This window comes from Pleurodeles waltl, chromosome 5 (assembly GCF_031143425.1).
Source record: "Pleurodeles waltl isolate 20211129_DDA chromosome 5, aPleWal1.hap1.20221129, whole genome shotgun sequence".
Taxonomy (NCBI): Eukaryota; Metazoa; Chordata; class Amphibia; order Caudata; family Salamandridae; genus Pleurodeles; species Pleurodeles waltl.
This window is the reverse complement of record NC_090444.1, coordinates 172926229-172947913: the sequence shown is the minus strand read 5'-3', so window position 1 is coordinate 172947913 and position 21685 is coordinate 172926229. Positions and strand designations below refer to the sequence as shown.

General features: G+C 45.5%; 1 protein-coding gene across 3 annotated transcripts in view; it reads right to left on the bottom strand.

Moving 5' to 3' along the window:
* Window positions 1-21685, bottom strand: part of RAB3GAP2 (RAB3 GTPase activating non-catalytic protein subunit 2) — a 695385-nt gene that overhangs the window by 92572 nt on the left and 581128 nt on the right. For all 3 annotated transcript variants that reach the window (XM_069233869.1, XM_069233867.1, XM_069233868.1), the window contains one exon: window positions 4252-4287. In XM_069233869.1, the coding sequence (XP_069089970.1) occupies window positions 4252-4287 (36 nt within the window). The remainder of the gene's footprint in view (window positions 1-4251; window positions 4288-21685) is intronic.

Below are 21685 nucleotides of genomic sequence, written 5' to 3'. Positions count from 1 at the left end.
CCCGGATACAATATACAGAGGAACAACTCAGACGTTATATGCCTATATGTAGCAGGAGGGAGTAGAAGGTCCCTCTCCCTCTACCCGACAGATAGACCCGCAGGTATAGCACCTGGGAACTCGAAGATTGCTCTAGGATAGAGTATCCTGACAAAACTATAAGACCCCCCAAGACTGACCCTCCCAGAAAGGCAAAACAATTCACTCACAAAATACTGAGATGCTGGTTGATTAATGTCAGATCTCTATTAAAACACAGCCTGGAGATAAGGGATGTTATCGAAGAATCAAATTTTGACTGCCTATTCCTGACAGAGACCTAGGCTATAGCTGACTATGACCCGGACTTTGTCACAGCACTGCATACAGGCTATGGTGTAGAAAGAATAGATAGGCAAGACAGGAGAGGAGGCGGGGTAGCGATTATTTTCAAACAGAACTTGGGCTGTAGCTTAACTCATTAACAATCACACCTGACACCTGTGAAGGTGGATTTTTTAAGATCAAACAAGGAAATCTGCTCAGAATTGAAGGGCTATTGTCTATCGTCTGCCTGGGCTCAAGAAGAACTTCTTAGTAAACTGGGCCTAAATTATCGAACCACTTACTTCCATGAACCATAGTATAGTTCTTGGAAACTTCAACTTCCAATTAGAAAATAGAGAAGATGGTGAGACCCTCACCTTCCTTGCTTCTATGACTTTGGTTGGAACCAAGGGTTCACTGATAGTACGCATACTGGGGGACACACACTAGATGGCATTTTCTCTACACACAAGCTCACCACAATAGGGAAGTGCAGGCAACTCAAGTGGACGGACCATCGTCTGATTCAGCTTTGAGGTGAAATACAAAAGAGGGAAAGAACTTAAGCAGACCACCACCACTTCCAGTAGATATTGGAACCGCAGACGAAAGAGGATCTCACCCTAGCCCTAGAGAGAAGCCAAGAAAATCTAAAGGACAGCACTGGTCAGAGTGTGGCAATCTTTAACTCATGGGTAAAAGATGCAATCAATATAGTAGCACCTTTGTGGGCGATCAAAATCCAAAACTGGGAAAAAGAAATCAGCCCCTTGGTACACCGAAGAGCTTAAGACACTCCAGAGATCGTGTAGAAACCAGGAAAGGAAATGGAAACTCGAACTGGGTCCAGTCGAAAGAACAAAACTCAGAGGACTGGGGGGCGCTTATATAAGTGCCATAAAACATGACAAATTAAGGCATTAGCAGCCCCCATCCCCCTTCAGTAGCTAGAAAATTCACAAAAATTCTGCGACAGTGTAGGTACCTTTTTTAAAGAAAAAGTCATGAAAATATTTGCTGAATTCTCAACTGGTCCCAGGAGCACATGATCTGGAACTCAATAATACACCAGGGAGTGGGTAGACTGTCAAAATTCTCACCCTTAACAACTACTAAAATTATCTCCTATTCGTCCAAAAGTTATTCAGGTTCTCCCAACGACCCCTGTCCCCCCAGAATACTGCAAATTATTAGCGAATGCATAGCAGCACCTCTAGAAAAGATCTATGCAGAAATATTAGAATTGGAAAAGTTTCCCAACACTTGGAAAGAGACTGTTATTATGCTTATTAAAAAAAAAACAGGGGGAGACCTAGGAGACCTAGGAGACCTTAAAAATCTGTGCCCAATTGCTCTCCTTCCAATGCTGGCTAAAATATTAGAGAACCATATAAATGAAGAACTTGATACCTTTCTGCTGGCACATGACCAACTGGACATCTCCGAACATGGATTCTGCAAACACCACAGTACTGAGTCCACCCTGCTGGTCACCACTGACTATAAGAAAACAGGTAGACCAAAATGGATATGCCATTCTGATTCTATTAGATCTATCAGCTGCATTCAACACTATATCACCCCAAATTCTGATCCACCGCCTCTTTGAGGCAGGTCTGAGAGACTCAGCTTGCAGGAGACCTTTCTCCAGGAGAGAATTCTGTTGGTTAAGTGCGGGGATTTCTACTCACCCTCTTACAAGCTTCCTTGTGGGGTCCCCCAGGGAAAGTCTTTGAGTCCAAACCTTTTTAATCTTTACGTCACCCTCTGGCCAATTTGGTTCGATCCTTTGACTTTCAGGTGTCCTCATATGCTAACAACACCCAAATCATTGTTACCATGCAAGACAGCATAGACATCACAGCTGACAGATTTCAAGCTTGTATGAGGGAAGTCAATAAATGGATGAACCAGAATTGCAGGAGGCTGCGGTCCCCGGGGCTGCGGACGGAGGGCATGGGGCCCACCCACCCCTCCTTGCAAAACTTAATTGCCCCTGGGACCTGGCTCACTTAGGGGCTGTTTACAAACCAAGAACACACTTGTCTTTTTAAACATTTTTTCTCATTTTTTGCGCATCTGTGCTGAAAATGTAAAAAAAGAAAACGCTTTTTAAGCCCTGGGCGGCCCTCTGGGACCCCAGCATCAGAGCTAATGTGTCAAGGTAACTCTACCCTGGCCCCTTTTCAAATTCTTTCACTTTTTGTTTGTGGGACTCAACTGAAGTCGAGTCCCAACATGGCTGCCAACACTTCCTGGTTGAAGTGTTATCATCCAATCAGATCTAAGCACGAGATCAGGAGTGTTCGTGCAGCCCTCATGTCCATACAGATACAAAATTGAACAGATTTACACCAAATAACAAAAACTGTGCATTCTGGACCAAAAGCTACCTTTTTGCCAAATTTGGTGCAATTCCGTACAGTGGTTCAGGCTGTAAATCTGTTCAAAATCCCTACAGGAATTAACATTGGAAACCGTTTTTTTTTTACCCCCTCACCTTTTTCTCAGCCCCCGCTTCACAGATCACCCCAAAACTTTATAGACAGCAGCTGATGTGAGTGTCAAATATTTTGGGAAAATTTAGTGAAGATTTGTCAAGCAACACCAAAGATCTAGGCAAGTCAAAAACACTTTTTCTATAGACAGTAGGTCCTAACTAGAACGACCTGGTGGCGATCGCCACTAGGTAATGTATATTAAAATTTATATATTTACCTAGTGACCGTCGTTATAGTTAGGACCACATATTCACACATATATACATATGTACACACACACACACACACACACACACACACGTAATACTTAAGTGTAAAGCCTTTACAAGGAATTATGCCGAAATACGTTGCAATGGCATGCGTGGTAAAGGCATATTCATTGTAAAGGCATGTGTGGTAATGTTGCATGCATTGTTAAGCCTTCGTTGTTATAGCATGTGGGGTTTGGGCTTTTTTGTAATGGCTGTTTCCCAACTATAGGCTAGTGTGAAGTTATTTGTGGGCAAGCTGAGGCAGTGTCTTTAAAGTGCAAGTGTGACAGATGACAGCTTCTCTCCGCCAATCATGTGACCCAGGAACAGGATGAAGGCACCAAGAGGTTAGGAAAGAAAATAACAGCTTTCTAAAAGTGTCATTTTCAAAGTTGTGAGTCAAAATTCGACTTCACCATTGAAGTGGATTTCATATTATAATTCATTTGACACCGAATTTGACTTTTTTTGTATCTTCTCTCAAACAAAAGTTATCCCCTATTTCCTGTTAAGTGCTGAATGGGCTCCCATGCTCTAGCTATCAAAGTGGCAACTCTTGAAGTGAATCTGGTGGAGAGGAAGTGGGAGGAAGCAGTAGGGGAAGTGGTGTAAGATGTAAAGGTGGTGGTGAGAAGGTATGTAGTATGAAAGCAATAAGAGGAACGCTGGTAGTCATGTCTTTAAACCTCTTTGGAGCCGGCAGGGTCTCTGAAGAAGGTGGTTTGTCAAAAGCAAGACTTCTTTTCCTACAGTCTTTGCTGGGAGAACTTTGACAGCGATTTGACAGCCGTTTCTGCTTTTTGTTGAGGTGTTCACAGAGTTTCTCAAGAACTGGCCTTTCAAGGTTGTTGGAAATAGGAAAAACTATGGTCACAATTTTCATGTGTTTATTTACACAAGGTTTTGTAAACCACTGACACATCATGCGGAACACTTGAGCCACTGAGAATGTGAACCTATAGTGTTTAAATTCACTGCATTTCTGAGTGACTCACTGCCTGGGTATTTCCTCTTTATTAACATTTCAAGACAGGCTGCATTATTATTTTAGACAACTGAAAAAACTATCTGTAGAACAAAGTTAAAACAGCAAGCATGCAACTTACTGAATTATTCTTTATAGAAAGATATAATAAAACACACTATTTACTACATATTTACAACTTGAAATAAAATTCAGTGGTTGTACTTGCCCTTCTGCATAATCTATCCTTTGGAGCTTTCCCGACCTGTTAAACATATAAATGTACAATGATGGATTAAACATTGGTGTCAACAATTTAACAGTTAATAAAAAAACATACAGTGAATTTAATAATTAAATAAATTACTAATTTCAATAGCTACATCTAAATAAATGTATCTAATTTATTATGGAAAGTGCTCTAAAAACAACAGCTTGCACATAAGAATTAAAGCAGTAAAACGTGTTAAGTTATGTGCACTACAGCATCACAAAAGATAAAAGAAGACAAGCATTTGCTCATGATCTGATGAATCAGAAGGTATTTAAATACACAAGCTAAAACTGATCACAACTAGGATCCTGTTGGATAAAATCATCACAAACATCTATGCAAAGTACACATTTACAATGTGGAGTTCAACTGTCCTAAAGTCTAATACGAACATGTTTTGTGACCTGGCCCCTGTTGTAGAGAAATTCTTCTTAAAGTTCATTTCCTATCTGCATGCAAGTTAGACAAAAGTTTTATAGCACAGACAGTGCATCAACTGAGATCTAGCATGATTTGGAACATTCTACAAAATGCTTCACACCGACAGCACATCCTATAAAAAAATGATCAAAAAGGAGAGAGAAACTCTGGAAAACTAGAGCTCAAGTTAGAAGAGTTATGTGAAAAATGTACCTTGCAATATTCAAAGGTACCTCTGGCTAAATTATTGTTGCTCAATATTTGGACATCAAATTAGTCATCTATGCAACTATACAATCTTAAATGTTTATTTACAGTTTCCCTCATATACATCACTAAGTTTGAAGTACACTCATTCACGGGGTTGTTGCTAGACTGTGAATAGTTATTTCTTTTAGAATTGTTAATTACATTTAACTTGCTTCCTACCTGTGACAATTAATCTAGTCATCTTGTTTTTCTTTCCTACGAATGACGGCCCTTTGACTATAACTAGAAAAGTTAAATTAAAATTCTCTGTGGTGCTGTATTGCTCACCCCATGGCTGAAAAAACATGATACCTGTTTTCTTGCCTGGCACTATGCTACCCTGTTGAATTCCTGGTCTAAATAATGCCATGCAGCCTGAACATTGTTGTGGCAGTGAAGAAATACTAATTCTCTTCCTTATGCTTCCTTCCACCAACGTGAAGGGAGAGACAGGGACAACTTAAATACAGCTGATTTAAACAAAGGTGGGACCTTGATAAAAACGGTACCTATCTGGAGTGGAGCCTGCAATGGGAGAACTGTTGGAAGTGCACCTGGACTGTGTCCCTGGTCAGTGCTGTCGGTGGGGGAGAGTACGGCCTTCCACTGCATCTGTAGCAGCCGGAGAACTCCAGCTTTCAGCAGGACGGTAAATGGCACCTCTGATCCTGCATCCTTGCAGGCAGGTCGCTTCCTCCTCACCACTGCTCCGGTAAGTGTTGCCATTGTTTTGGGCTTGTTTGGGCTTGTCTAGGCTTGTCTGGGCTTGTTTGGGCTTCTCCTCTCCCGGAAGGCCCCACCCCCCTCCCTCCTCTTTAGAGCTCTTCCCGCTCCTGACTCCTGCTGCCCCGCCCCCTGCACTCCCATTTGAGGTTTCCCTCCCTCCTCCCAGCTGCCACTCCATCCCACCTCCCCTCTTATGCCGGCCGCAGCGAGGACGCGCAGCGGACGCGCCACTGGCTCTCCGAAGGCGCGCCAAAGGCAAGCCCACCTGCACCCATCTGCGCCAAGACCGCGCCCAGCGCCAGACCCCCTGGCCAACACGCCTCCTGTGCCACCAAACACCTTTACACTGCCAACGAACTCCACGCCCTTAATCCAGGACTCTCCTCCATCTGCTTCCAGTCCACACCGACGTGCACCAAAGGACCATTCTCCTGCAAAGCCTGCAATTTCACCTGCAACCTAACCTCCAAACTCCAAATCAAAACAGACAACCGCCTAAGATGCATCCTACTTAACACCCGCTCCGTCCACAAACATTCAATTGAACTCTGGGCCCTACTGACCACATACTCGCCCAACGTCGCATTCCTCACCGAAACCTGGATGAATTCGGCCTCAGAACCAGATGTAGCCATACCCATACCAGAAAACTACAAGATTACCAGAAGAGACCGACTCAACAGACCAGGAGGAGGAATCGCCTTAGTCCACAAAAACACCATAAGAGTCTCCACCAACTCCCACGACTCCATCAACTCCGCCGAGCACCTCCACTTCAAAATCCACATCAACGCCAACAACACACTCAGAGGAACACTGGTCTACAGACCCCCTGGACCCAGTCCGCAGTTCTGTGATGACATTGCCGATGCCATCAGCCCCCAAGCCCTCGCCTCAACAGACTACATCCTCCTTGGTGACCTAAACTTCCACCTAGAAAACAACAACGATATCAACACCATCAATCTAATCGACAACCTCGCCAACTTTGGCCTCAAGCAACTCGTCACTACACCCACCCACTCCGCAGGCCACACACTCGACCCCATCTTCTAAGCTAGCAACCACGTCTGTTTCAGCCACACCACCGAACTCAGTTGGACAGACCACCGCTGCATCTTCTCCTACCAAAAACCAGTCACTCACCACCACCGCACACAACCCTCCCGATACAACTGGAGCAAAATATCAACGGATCAACTGATCTCCACTCTCGCCTGGGCCCCATCCCCTGGGACTCCAACATAGCCTCCACCAACCTGCATCGCTGGATAGAAGATTGCGCCAACACCCTCGCACCTCTCAAAAAAAACCCAAACACCTCCCACAGAATCAAGGCCAGCTGGTTCACCCCAGAACTACAGGAATCCAAACGGCTATGTCGCAGAATGGAAAAAACCTGGCACCTTGACCCTACCAACTCCAACCACATTGCTTTCAAGGATGCCCTACGCAAACATCACCAACTGATCCGCACCACCAAAAGGACTCACTTCAAAAACCGCATCAATGCCAACGCTCACAACAGGAAAGAGCTCTTCGGCATCGTCAATGAGCTCTCCACCCCCAGGACCTGCTCCAACGAACCCCTGCCATCACAGGAGTTCTGCAACTCACTGGCAACCCACTTCCGTCGAAAGATAGAAGAAATCCACAATAGCTTCAAACCCCAGACCCACCAGCTGACTACAAACACCCAAGAACCCAACGCTCCAAGCAACACCCACCTCATCCACACATGGACCCTCGTCAACATAGAAGACACCACCACCACCATGGCCTCCATCCACTCCTGATCACCATCGGACCCCTGCCCACACCATATCTTCAATAAGGCAAACATCATCATTGCCCCCCACCTCTGCAAAACCATCAACAGATCCTTCGAGTCAGCCACCTTCCCAGAAAGATGGAAGCACGCAGAAATCAACGCCCTGCTAAAGAAACCAAAGGCAGACCCAGACGACCCCAAGAACTTCCGGCCGATCTCCCTCCTCCCCTTCCCAGCCAAGGTAATCGAAAAAATTGTAAACAGCCAACTATCCCGGTTCCTGGAAGACAGCAAGGTACTCAACACCTCCCAATCCGGATTCCGCAGAAACCACAGCACTGAGACTGCACTCATTGCTGTCACAGACGACATTAGGACCATGCTCGACGAAGGAGAAACAGCAGCACTCATCCTCCTGGACCTCTCCGCAGCTTTCGACACGGTATGCCATCACACTCTCTGCACACACCTACACAACGCAGGAATCCGCGACAAGGCACTCAACTGGATCTCGTCATTTCTCTCAGGCAGAACCCAGAGAGTCCGCCTCCCACCGTTCCTGTCAGAAGCTTCCAGAATCATCTGTGAAGTTCCCCAAGGATCTACGCTCAGCCCCACGCTCTTCAACGTTTACATGGCCCCCCTCGCCAACATCGCACGAACCCACCACATCAACATAGTTTCCTACGCAGAGGACACTCAGTTCATCCTCTCCCTCATGAAAGACCCTACAACTGCAAAGAACAACCTCCACAATGGACTTCACGCCATCGCCAGCTGGATGGAATCAAGCCACCTCAAGTTAAACACAGACAAGACAGAAATCCTCATCTTTGGCACCAACCCCTCAACTTGAAATGACTCCTGGTGGCCCACCTCCCTAGGAACAGCGCCCTCACCCACCACCCACACATGCAACCTAGGCTTCATCTTGGCCTCCACACTCCCGTCTTGGATTCCACTTGGATTCCCGTCGAAACCAGGAAAACTGTCACCCACGCCCTGGTCAGCAGCCGATTGGACTATGGACACGCCCTATATGCAGGAATAACAACCAAACTACTAACAAAACTCCAAAGAATCCAGAACGCATCGCCCGCCTCATTCTGGACATCCCACGCCGTGACCACATTTCCCCCCACCTCAGAGACCTTCACTGGCTACCAGTGTCAAAGAGGATCACCTTCAAACTCCTCATCCATGCACACAAGGCCCTCCACAACACAGGCCCAGCCTACCTCAACGACAGACTCACCTTCCACACCCCCACCCGCAAACTTCGCTCCGCCAGCCTCGCCCTCGCCTCCATCCCCCGCATCCGCCGCACCACCGCCGGAAGAAGATCCTTCTCTCACCTAGCCGCCAAGACCTAGAACTCCCTACTGCTCCACCTTCTACAGACCCAAGACCTCTTGACATTCAGGAAACGCCTCAAGACATGGCTCTACGACCAGTAGCTCCCCCCCAGCGCCTTGAGACCCTAACGGGTGATTAGTGCGCTCTATAAATCCTTGATTGATTGTTTGATTGATTGGCAGCACTAAAAGGTGGAGCTTTTCCCATAAGCAGATGGTTGCCTAATCCCTGCTGCCATGGAGTCCCTGCCAGACTTTTGAGAACTGCAGCAGGCCTTGCACCCAGCTGGGAGATTGTAGGAGGCTGGCCTGGTGTGTGGTGGGTACCTATAGTACTTACACCTTATACCAGGTCCAGGTATCCCTTATTAGTGTAGTGAAGTCAGTGTCCAAAAGCCAGGCTCTCTAGAGGTAGCTGTGGATGAACAGCTAAGGCTTGTTTAGGAGACATACAAACCTCATGCAATACCACTGTAGTCACATTTAGTACTTACACACATGAAAGAAAACACTCAGTGTTACACAAATAAAGGTACTTTATTTTGGTGACACAAATACCAAAAATGCCATAGAGACTATACACAAATGATATACACTAGTTTGCAGAAATAGGCATAAAAACAGTTACAAAAACTGTGCAATTAGTGAAAATCACAATAATTAGAAATGGGCCTAGGGGAAGTACAAACCATATACTAAAAAAGTGGAATGCGAAAGTCGGTCACCCACCTAGGCAAGTGTACTGTGTAGAGGGGAGCTGGGAGTACTAGAAAAACCCAAAGGTAAGTACCACAAATCACCCCAGCGACCAGGAAAACAGGAGTAAATCACAGTAACTTTCCCAGAACACACACAGAAACGAGAAGAAGAATTATGCAAAACCCAGAAGAGACTGCAAGACACCAACAGTGGATTCCTGGACCAGAAGACCGGTTGGTAGAAGGGGACAAGCCCAAGAAGCACATAAGAGTCCAGGAAGGGCAGGAGCCCCTACCCACCAGGATGAAGGTGCAAGAAGTAAACCACCGGAGAAGAAGAGTCAGCACTACACCCAAGAAGACGAAGTCGGGTTACTGGAGGATGCAGGTGATGTCCCATGCCGGACGGAGGATTGCAGTCGGGTTTGCATTGTCTGAGTCCCCCAACAAGCCCTGGCACATGCAAAGCTCACGGTTAGTGGAAAATAGCGCTCCCTGGGCCAGGAAAGACCAGGTGGACTCTACCCAGGAGGGGAAGTCCGAGGGGGCCCTTAGCAACACAGAGAGCCCACAGAAGACTAGGCAGCACCCCAGGAGTATTAAAAAAAAAAAAAGAATGATACATACTGGATTGAGAGGCACTTTTTGAAGTTATAGGAAAGTAATACATTCATCTATAAATGGGTTAAAAATAGAGAAGCCCTTTATTCATGTTCAAGTGTATTCTTCCCTGGAGGGGCTAATATAGAGTTACAGGGGCCCTTGGGGTTTTGAATGAGCGCCCCCAGGAGTTCCACAGGACGGGGACAGGAGAGTTGCAGAAAAGGTCCACGCAGCACTACGAAGAAGGCTCCCAACCCACCGGAGAACCCCTAAGGGAGCTGTGCATCGCAGGATGGGGTGCTGGGGGCTAGAGCTTCAAGATGCACGAAGAACTTGGACGAAGGGTGCAACAAGCCTTGACAGCTGCAAATGACGCAGTGCCAAGGGGTACTGTCCTGAGTGGGCAGGCAGGTGCTTCCCTTCACCCAAGTTGGACAGTTGGAAGAGAGGACTGTCGGGATCACTTTAGTCCATCACCCGTGATGCAGGATCCACGCAGCTCAGCAGGAGAGGGGATCCACGCGGCCAGTCGTCGCAGCTGGTGCCTGCAGAAGCAGGGGAGTGACTCCTTAACCCCAAGGGAGATTCCTTCTTTCTTCTGATGCAGGCTGAAGACAGGCTGTCCTCAGACGATGCACGACCGGGAAAATGTTGCAATTGCTGGAAGGAGCCGGAGATACAATGTTGCAGAAGGTGTCCTGCTAGTGGTGTCCTGAAGACTTCGGTCAGAAGTTGAAGTGGAGGGTGCAGAGGATTCCTGCTGGAGTCTTGCAATCAGAATCTGAGGAACCACCCAAAGGAGACACCCTAAATAGCCCTGAAAGGGGGACTGGTCACCTAACCAGGTAAGCACCTGTTAGGGGAGGACTCTGACATCACCTGCTGGCACTTGCCACTCAGATGTTCCTTGAGTTCCCTGCCAACCTTGAATCCAAGATGGCAAAACCCAGGGACCCTCTTGAGGAGCTCTGAGCACCACCCCTGGGGTGGTGATGGACAGGGGAGGGGTCACTCCACTTTCCTTTATCCAGTTTCGTGCTAGAGCAGGGACTGGAGGTCCCTGAACCGGTGTAGACTGGTCTATGCAAGGAGGGCACCAAATGTGCCCTTCAAAGCATTTCCAGTGGCTTGGGGAGGCTACCCCTCCCAAACCTGTAACTCCCATTTCCAAAGGAATAGGATGTAACACCCTTCTCCCAAAGGAAATCCTTTGTTCTGCCCTCCTGGGCTCGAGCTTCTCAAGCAACAGGAGGACAGAAACCTGTCTGGGAGGTGGCTGCAGCTTGGGCTGCCTGAAAACCCTCAGGTGGCTGTAATGGCAATACTGGGGGTCTTCTAATGAGCCCCCAGAGTGCATGTAATCATACAACCAATGCTCGCAAAAGCCTTGCGGTATGATTCCAACATGTTTGATATCAAACATGCCTATATTCGGAGTTACCATTATGTTGCTGGACATAGGTAGCGACCTATGTCCAGTACACGAGTAAAATGGCGTCCCCGCACTCACGAAATCCGGGAAAATGGGCCTGGAGTTCATGGGGGCACCGCTGCGAGTGTAGGGGCGCCCTAACACACAGGTACTTTGCACCCTGCCCTCTGGGCTAGAAGGCCTACCACAGGGGTAACTTGTAAGTGACCTGGTGTAGTGAAAAAATGGCAGCAAAAGGGTGTTTGCACCTTTTTATGCAGGCTGCAATGGCAGTCATGCAGAAGCCTTTGCATGGTGTCCCTATGGGTAGCAAAATATTTGCTGCAGCCCATGGGGATCCCATGGAACCCCAATGCCCTGGGTTTCTAGGTACCATATACTAGGGACTTATAAGGGGGCACCAGTGTGCCAATTGTGGGTGAGATACAGAGTTTCGGGACAGAGAGCATAATCACTGGGGTCCCGGTTAGCGGGATCCCAGTGAACACAGTCAAGAACACTGACAGGCAGAAAAGGGGGGTAACCATGCCAAGAAAGAGGGTACTTTCCTACAGAGATCCCCCTCAAAGGACACTATGGTGAGCCAGAGGGTGGTATGAGAGAAAAGGAGGAGGAGGCGGCAAGTGACGAGGCGAGCATTCTGAATTGACTGCACGTGTGGTACAGTGAGACCGAATTGAGTATGCAACAAAGGACAGTGCTAGAGCCCAGGCAAATGCAGGAACACCAGAAATCTACATATGCAGACGAAGGGGAAAATATGCCTTTTGCGATTGTAAAACATCCTGGATTTCCTGCACGTTGTGCAAATACTGTGCGGAATCCAGGTGCTTGAAAGGATATTGAGACTAAGGCTGGCAGTGCTTGACATGGCAGATTAAGGAAGGCATGAGGTGCAATTCCACCAGCCCCATGATCTAAATATAGGCTGTGTCATACAGGACAGCATGTGGTGCTGAGGAGATGGAGTAATTTTTCTGTTTAATGAACACTGTGCATGATAATTAAGCCGTACCAGGTGGGTGAGGTCTTTGGTGTGGATGATACAACTGTGTGAGTCTGTGTCATAGTGGAATCCCATGCTGCGAGGGGTTGTGAAGAAATACGTTGGTGCTCAGAAAAGTGCTATTCTATGTAAATGACTAAAGATTGACTCAGACTAAAGATTTGCAATTTACTTTGATTGCCAATGTCTTTACCTGGGAAGCAATAGCCTCAACATGGGCAAAGATTAATTGAATAAACCAGCCCAGAGCAACACAATCCTCCATTATTCCTCCAAGATGAAGGGAGCTGCTGCACAGATGATGCTATCACCACCAAGAGGTGGGAGTGTTGCAGGGCTGACACTCTGTGATTTGATGAGCACCATAAAGGATTCATGTACAGTATTTGGAGCTAGACAGTTTTAGCAGCTATTAATGACTGTATAGACAATGCTGCCTGCAATACAACAAACTGTCTCTTGTGAAGGCAAGCATCTTTTGGTTCAACATGTAATTTGCAGAGGCATTGTATACTTTTCAACACCCTCAGAGAAAGCCTGGGACGGAACAGATGTTTTGGAAAGGGAGACACTTAAAGGATTCTTGGAGACATACCAATAGGACTTTTGTGACAACTTGGAGTGTCAATGGCGGCAAACACAGTCACACTACCATTCATTCAGTTTAACGCTTCACAGTTAATGAAAATGGCACCCTGCTATGTAGATGCCGGAGAAGGGAGCCTACTGATCGATCCAAGCCACTCCCACGGTGAGTTTACTTTGCCAGAATGGGCACATAGACGTGTGCTATAAACATGGAAGTGGACAATGGGACAAGATGAGTGGCAAAAGCATGCATCATTCTTTGTTTTAAATTGGGCAGTGACACCGACAACCTAATAGCTCTCTGGTGGGGCACAGTGCTGTCAGAGTGGAGCCATGCTCAGCACATGCATACCTCTGCAGTTAGCTTTTCGGTTACTGCTGTGTAGAGAGAGGGTGGGTGCCAGCCTCAAAGTGTTGTAGCCACAGAAGTGATATTTGGTTGGTAAGTATGCTTTTTAATGTAATGATTATAAAGTTAAACTTAATCTCATCACCCAAGAAGGGGGGTGGCTTTCACAGTTTTATTTAATAAACAGAGTGCTGGAGAAGGCAGATATCGAAAAAAGTATGCAAAGTATGACTTGTACTGCAGTAAAGTGCATTGGGAGTCTAGGTGATGTTGATGAAGCTGAAGGATAGTCCTTTGGTTATGTCGGAGTGAATGCTAACGTTGAATGTTTGAGGACCTAATAATTGGTTTTAGAGGCGTACAATACTTTCATATTTTAGACAAAATGCGAAGCAGTGTTTTTACAAGATATGCACCTAAATGCTTTTGTATATGATTGTATAACCATGAGGTGAAGGATGCTATTTGTTCTCCACTTTTTATTCCTCACACTCCCATGATTTGACAATATAAGTGATTATTTTCAGAATACTTAAAAAAAATACTTAAGGACCGAACAGAGAATATGGACATTGTATGGTTTCTGCATTTGACCAACACGTTTCTCTAGCATGGTGAAAATTGTACATCTTGTGTGATGTGCTGCTTTTATCAAGAGCTCTGTTATGTCTCAGAAATCAACTGGATGTCACTGTCTGTGATCAAACATCTGGGAGCTCATCTATGGAAAAACTTAGTTGAGAAACTCAATAACAGCCTTAGAGTACAGATTCCTTATAAACTGCAATTAAAGCCACCTAGTAAAGTTGTTAATGAACAATGGCAATGGACTTTCAGGTATTTCATATATTAAACCCTTTTAAGCCGATCTACACTTCTCACCATCAGAATTCGTGTCGTCTACTTCACTGTCCACAGTGTACCAACAGTTCTTTTTTCTGATTATTTTCCTTTTTAGTGTCATTCCTAGATGCCCTTTGAGAGCAAGATCAACCAATCTGCTCCCGATCAAGTAGAAAACAATCCTTCAGAATCAATCTATTCAAACCACAATTCCTCCTTACTCCACAGCCTGATCCACCCCAGCAAAAGGCGAAGGGCTAACAAGTCACTTATGTATCTAACTCTGAACTGTTCATGAACACACAGGACGGAGTGCTTTGGGGCACACATAGCTGCTGCAAAAATGTATTTTTGGGGATCTGGAATCGGCTTGCTGACACATAGCCCCAGATATTGCTACCATATAATGCCTTGGAGATACACTGGGCTTGATAAATCTGCACCATGGCCTTAAGGGGTCTACTGCCCAGTCTGGATGATAAACTGAACACAGCAGTCACAGACCTGGTAAGCTCCACTTTCTAAGTTGCCACTAGGGGTTTCCACCTCAAGTTAGAATCAAAGATGACTCCCAGGTAAAGGAAAGCATTAACTTTTGAGATGGTGTGACTGCAAACAAATGTTTGTGACTTAGTAAAACTGGGACCCACCACCATCACAAAGGACTTAGTGAAAGTAACTGCCAAATCAAGCTTGTCAATGAAGGCTGCAAAAGTGTTCAAGAGGGTTTGCAGCTTCCTAGCGGTCCTCGCCATGCACCATCCACGTTTACAGAGAGCAAAGCGGTTTCCTATATGTGGACAATCGGCCTTAGCAGCCAACACCCATCCACACCTCAGCAGAGTAAAGAAATGATAACAGGCTTGACCTACAATACTGGAATTTAGACAGAAGCTAATCCTTTCGTTGAGTTGAGTCCCCACCAATGGTGGCCTTATGTTGCCCATCTTGCCCACAAAAGCTTGAGCAGACCACAGATGTGAAATGAAATATGTTACAGAGTGGGCCTGGTCCAGTCTCGACTGGGCACATCCTGTGCAGCGGGCAGATGAAGTGATCTAAATATGGCTCGGGCCTCCTGCTTTTGGCCCCTCCTCATGGCAGCAGTTACTCCTGGGGCTCAAAGTCCCAATTACAAAGTAACTGACATCCCCACAATGTTTACCACCTCCTAGTTAAATTACATTATCTGATTACCTAATCTCACTAAATGTGTGGCTGATTTGTCAGAATTATTCATACATTCAAATATTATATGACTGTTGTCGGTTCGCAACATAAATTAATTCCCCATACAGAAGTTTTCAACTGTTGGATTGCCAAAACATATGAAAGCATTTTTTTTTTTGCTAACAGAGGTCTGTTTTTCTTAGGATCTAATGGTTCTTGACAAAAATGCTGATTTCACAGTTACTTCCTCTTTATGTCAAGACCGTCCCTAAGCCATGTTCGCTTTCGTCCATGGTAATACAAATATGTAACCAGAAAGAGAAATGCCACAATGGAAGCAAGACTAAAGTCAACTTTTGCGTAGAGCTGAAATAGTAAGATAGTACTTGATCACGATTTTGGAGTGTTCCACTTACAATTTCTACTGCTCTTAATGCTTCGAATCAAGCCAATCTCAACTTCATCTATTCTGTGGCTATCACATGCCCAAGATATTTAATCTTATTGTTTGAGCAACCTCAAACCCTTCTCTGGCAGCACCAAGATAACATCACTGACCCTTCTGCATGTCTCCACCCAGTTTTGCTCAAACCCTTAAATATTGGCCTGAAGTACAAAAATTCCAGTCTTTCACTAAAATAAGTCTTGCATCCCACACTGTAAAATAGTTGCAGCTTAAGCTATCGATAGTACCATTCTTTTGAACGAGCAAACACAATAGGGAGTTAAAAAATACTTTAAGATTACGCTGTAAGGGTAAGGTCAAGAAACTACAATCTGTAATAGTCCGTTCTTAAGTCTAGCATGGATCAGACATGTTACCACAACTGTTCCCACCTTGTAATCAACCGTTATTACACAGTTTAGGTTCCTCGAGTTAACCTAGACATGCACCTCTCTGTTTTTAGGTCAAGCGTAAGCGTATGACCTCTAGCATACTTTTAAATATACGTCTTCAGTGGGCTTCCAGCTACTTCATTTGTTAGTTTCAGTGTCATTTAAAAATCCTTGCTTGTAGTGGCCAGTCATGCCTCTTTGTCCCTCTTTCTTCTGTGTGGGAGCAGGGACCAACTACTCTATAGTTACACTTTGTCCTGCTTATCTGATCTGTAGGGGACTTTTTCTTTTTTACTGTGTTTCCTGCTCCTGCCAGGGAAGATTCGCTTTTCATTTCCAGAGCATTTTTCCTCAGAGCCTAGCTGTAAACAAGGCTATAAATCAGGCTGTTATCTTGGCCACCTTTGGTTTTTGTGGGCTCTCTGCACCCTCTCTCAGCTGCCTGGCTCCCCACCTTCCTTGGCTTGGATTTGCTTTACCAAGCGTGCCTGCCTGTGTGCTGAGAGCAAAGGCGGAGGATCACTCGTAATTGCTTACAGCTTAGGCACACAGCTCTACCAGGGCTTTGCAATCCTTAGAGACAGTGCTCACTTCTGTTCCATACTGGGACCCCACTCGCAGCTCTATCAGTGCACCGCAGTTCACATACTCAAGCCCTCAGCTGTACCAGTGCCAGGAACAACACACATGCTGCCCGCCAGAGTACCTCAGTTCTTGCAGTCAGCACACTCTGCTGCTCCAGTACTGGGACCTCGGAAGCAGCTCCATCAGTTCACTGCAATTCACACTCTCCAAGCCCTTAGCCGTGCCAGTGCTGGGAACCCCACACACGCTATCCGCCAGAGCACCTCAATTCTTGCAGTCAGTACACTCTGCTGCTCCAGTAGTGGGACTTCAGGCTCTGCTCCATCAGTGCACCGCTGTTCACACACTCTAAGCCCTCAGCCGTGCCAGTGCCAGGAACCCCCCACACGCTGTCTGCCAGAGTACCTCAGTTCTTGCAGTCAGTACACTCTGCTGCTCCAGTACTGGGACCTCGGAAGCAGCTCCATCAGTTCACTGCAATTCACACTCTCCAAGCCCTTAGCTGTGCCAGTGCTGGGAACCCCACACACGCTGTCTGCCAGAGCACCTCAGTTCTTGCAGTCAATACACTCTGCTGCTCCAGTACTGGGACCTCAAGCGCAGCTCAATCAGTGCACCTCAGTTCACACACTCCAAGCCCTCAGCTGTACCAGTGCCAGGAACCCCAAACACACTGTCTGCCAGAGCACCTCAATTCTTGTAGTCAGTACACTCTGCTGATCCAGTACTGGGACCTTGGGCTCAGCTTTATCAGTGCACCGCAGTTCACACATTCCAAGCCCTCAGCTGTGCCAGTGCCAGGAACCCCCCACACGCTGTGTGCCAGAGCAACTCAGTTCTTGCAGTCAGTACACTCTGCTGTTCCAGTACTGGGCCCTCGGGCGCAGCTCCATCAGTGCACCTCAGTTCACACACTCCAAGCCCTCAGCCGTGCCCATGCCAGAACCGCACACACGCAGTCTGCCAGAGCACCTCAGTTATTACAATCAGTAAACTCTGCTGTTCCAGTACTAAGACCTCGTGTGCAGCTCCATCAGTGCACCTCAGTTCTACCCTGGCGAGGCCACTTCCTTTCCTATACTTGGAATCGGTTCGCATACAGTGCTGTTACAGCAGCTCAATTCTAATATTCTGTCCCACTGCCAAGCCAATGCTGGACCGAAATGAGCAAAACACAGCTCAGCCAGTGCACCTCAAGTCTGACATCCAACACCACTGTTGATGGGAACCACCACAGCTCCACCAAAATCCATCAATTCTAACATTGAGTGCACATTTCTGTTCAGTACTAAGGCTCGCTCACGCCCTTCAGGACTCCTAGGTTCAGAAGCCATGCCACTTGCATACTGGACCCCACTCGCAGCTTCACCAGGGCACCTCCACGCTAACACTCGGCAACACTGGCACGCCAATACTAGGTTCCACACATAGACCCATTAACATAACTCACTTCTGACCTTGTGTGCCCGTTACTATTCCAGTACTGCAGTCCACATACAACTCTGTCAGTGCACCTCAACCCTAACCTGCAGCGCCCTGTTATGCCAATACCTGGAATTTCATGGCGCTCCGTTTTTCATTCCTCATCCGCTGCCTTTCTGTTATTTCAGCACTGGGCCGGGACACAGATCTGTCTACACCTTAAATCCTGATCTGAAGTGCCCCACTATTGCGGTACTGGGGTTCACATACAACTCTGCTAATGCACCTCCTGCTGTTCTGCAGTGCCCCCTGCTCTTCCACACTCTGACTTCTGTTTGAGGACGTGGGGGAGCCAATGAAATCTATTCTTAGCTGCCATCTTTATTTGGGAGGGTCTGTTTCACCTATTTCACTCTGTTCTTTCCTTTACTTTGTTTACCCTCAATGTTTTCTTTCTCCCTCACTTTTCTTTTTCCAGTTCTTAAAATCCACACGTTAATAGTTCTGCTCTGTTTTTCAACCGTTTATTTCTACTCCTCTACCTTTTTATTTTTTTTCATTTTCCTCCTCCCCTTTCTACATCCTCTTTCAAACTCACAAAACATGGTTATTTCTTTCCTTGTTTTGCTCCTCTCTTTGTTCTTCATCAGGTGTTCATTTTTTCACTATTTCTTTTCTTCTCTTCATCTTTCTTTGTCTTTATGTGCTCTTTGATTTGGTCTGTGTCCTTTCACTTTTTTTTTTTTTTTTTTTTTTTAAATCTTTCTTACTTCCTTTGGTGTTTTTCTTATCTGCATCTGTCTATTCACATTTTACTTTTTCCCGTCTATATGTGGAACCCACCGGTTACTTGTCAGGACCCTAAGTGTTAAAGTAGTTTCCCATTCTGTGTCTGTGGGAAATGTGTCAGTACATACATGCCCTGGTTCTTTTGCTGCTTGTTTCTCTCACCATCTCTCCTTTTTTCTCTAATGTTCATTTTTCTCTTTTTTTCACACTTCTTTCATTATATTTTACTCTTTTGTCCGCTATCGTCCCTCCCTTTTTTATTTTGCTTCACGTTTGCTCTATTTTTACTCTTAGTTGTGTTTTCATTTTCTCATTCTTTCTTTCCTTTATTTTATTTCTTTGCGGACCCCTCGCTTTCTTTTTTTGTCTGTCGTATTCCTTTCACTTCTCTTTTTCTATCCATCCGCTTTCTCTCCTGAGGCCTAGTTATCAATGGAGCAACAGATGCAGTGGCACTGGGACCCAGAGACCTATGGACCTCACTGAACTCTAATTACTGCTGCATTTTCCTACTAAAATTGCAGTCAGCCATGTTCCTTTCTTACTCCAGGAACCATGACACCATTACTGCGCCACTTAACCTCTCCATCTTTACTCCCAAATCCCTCTTTCCTTTCACTCTTCAATTCTTCCTGAATTATATTTTTGTTATGGTGTTTTGAGCATTACACTCAAATGTCAAAAGTTTATTTCTGATAAAAGTTTATATGATAATTGAATATGTTTTAAGATGGAGGAAGAAGGTAAATGCATGTGCTTTAGTTAAATGCTGGCCCACTGGAATTATATGGCAGGAAAGGATGAAATAATGAGGCAACCAATTTATGTGGCAAGAAAAGTCCAGTTATGAATTTACAATGCCAATAGCTCGAACTCAAGAAAATGCAAGACCTATTGCATTGCAAATGCTTGTTTTTGTGTGCCACCACTATTAGCCAAGACCCAAGGAACAAGTTGTGTGCTCAATTGCCTCTTCTGAGCACATATTTTCTGTAACATCAGACAGTACTTTCCTCAAACAAAGTATGTGTATACGTTTTGTTCGTCAGTTGGGCATTCTCTTTTAATTTAATCACATATCTGAACCCATTACGTTCATCCATTTCTTCTTGGAACATTTCCTCATGCTTCGAGTGCCTCAAATTGTGCTTAAATTCTTGTACAGTCAAGCACTCTTTTTACACCATAACTGTTCATGTTCTGCCAAATGGTCTATGTTTTTGCCTGGTCAAAGTACTATTCCCTAAATAGCCACTTAAGTCCCTGCTCACACTATCTGAAAAAGTCTTGGCCCTTGTGAATTATCTAACACCTTGCCCAAGAAGTTCTTCCGCATACTGTCCATCTAAAGCATGAAATAACCTATCCAGTCAATTTGAGCCCACCCCAAGCTCCTGCATTCACCAGGCTCTTCACTGTTTCTGGAATGGAATGTTCAAAGGTCTTCTCTGAGATTATCCGTACTCCTGAATTGATCAGTAGATCAAGCACAATATCTGCAACCACAATTTGTGCTAATGGATCATTCTACTCCATGTCATCTACATCTAACTTCTGCGCATGAAACAGAACTGCCAAAACCATACTGCTCAATCTTTTAACCAAGTCTCTGTAAACGGACACTTGAAAATCACATTTGAGGTTTATGTAAGCCAGAGACTGTTAAATATTTTGCTCCATCTGTAAACTCCAACACTCAACACAATGCAAGTGAGCAGCAAGAGAAGGATGATTATTTTTCTTGCCACATGATTGTGTGAGATAAGAATATGCAGCATAGCCTAAAATTGATTCACTGAGCTCCATTATTAATTTGTGATTTGCCTCCATCCTGATAGATGCAACACTGTGTAGTATTAGTATATAGCTCCTCCTGCAGGCTCGAAGAAACAAATGGCTTATGTCTACCTGGAGGAAGCAAAAAACGATCTAAATAAAGAAGCTGCCCTTAGCAGATAGCATTCACGGCAGAGATCTGTGCTTGATCCACTGGTCACAGAACTAAGTTCTTGCGTGTCAACATGGACATGGTGGTTGAACATTGAATTTCTGACCCTGCACTTGAGAAAGAGTCAGCATCATTTTCCCCGAGAAGGAAAGGTATGGTCAACTCTTTTTTCCATTCAAAGCCAAGAGTGCTACCCTTTCAGTATACGTTAAAAGAGCTTTCCTGATCAAGATGGACTTAGAGGCTTAGGTCTTGGGAGGGTATGTTGCCATGCTTTTTAATCCCTTGTTTTCTATATTATTCATCATGCATCCAATATAATGGGATAAGATTTTCTCTTTAATTGTTGCCCTTTTTCTGCAGCTGAACAAATTCATGTATCTTGTTTTCAGGGTAATTTTAGTGGTTTGTTCTTCAATTCCTCTACAACTCTACAGCTTCAAGTAGTATCAATATTAGCAAGGAGCTTTTTAACGCCCTTTGTGGCGTTTTCCTACTACTACACTGAAGACAACAGATGTTGTCATTAACATAGAAATTTAAGTGGAATGTGGCACGGTGGCTACTAGGACAAAGCCAAAGGAACGCAAAATCCAAA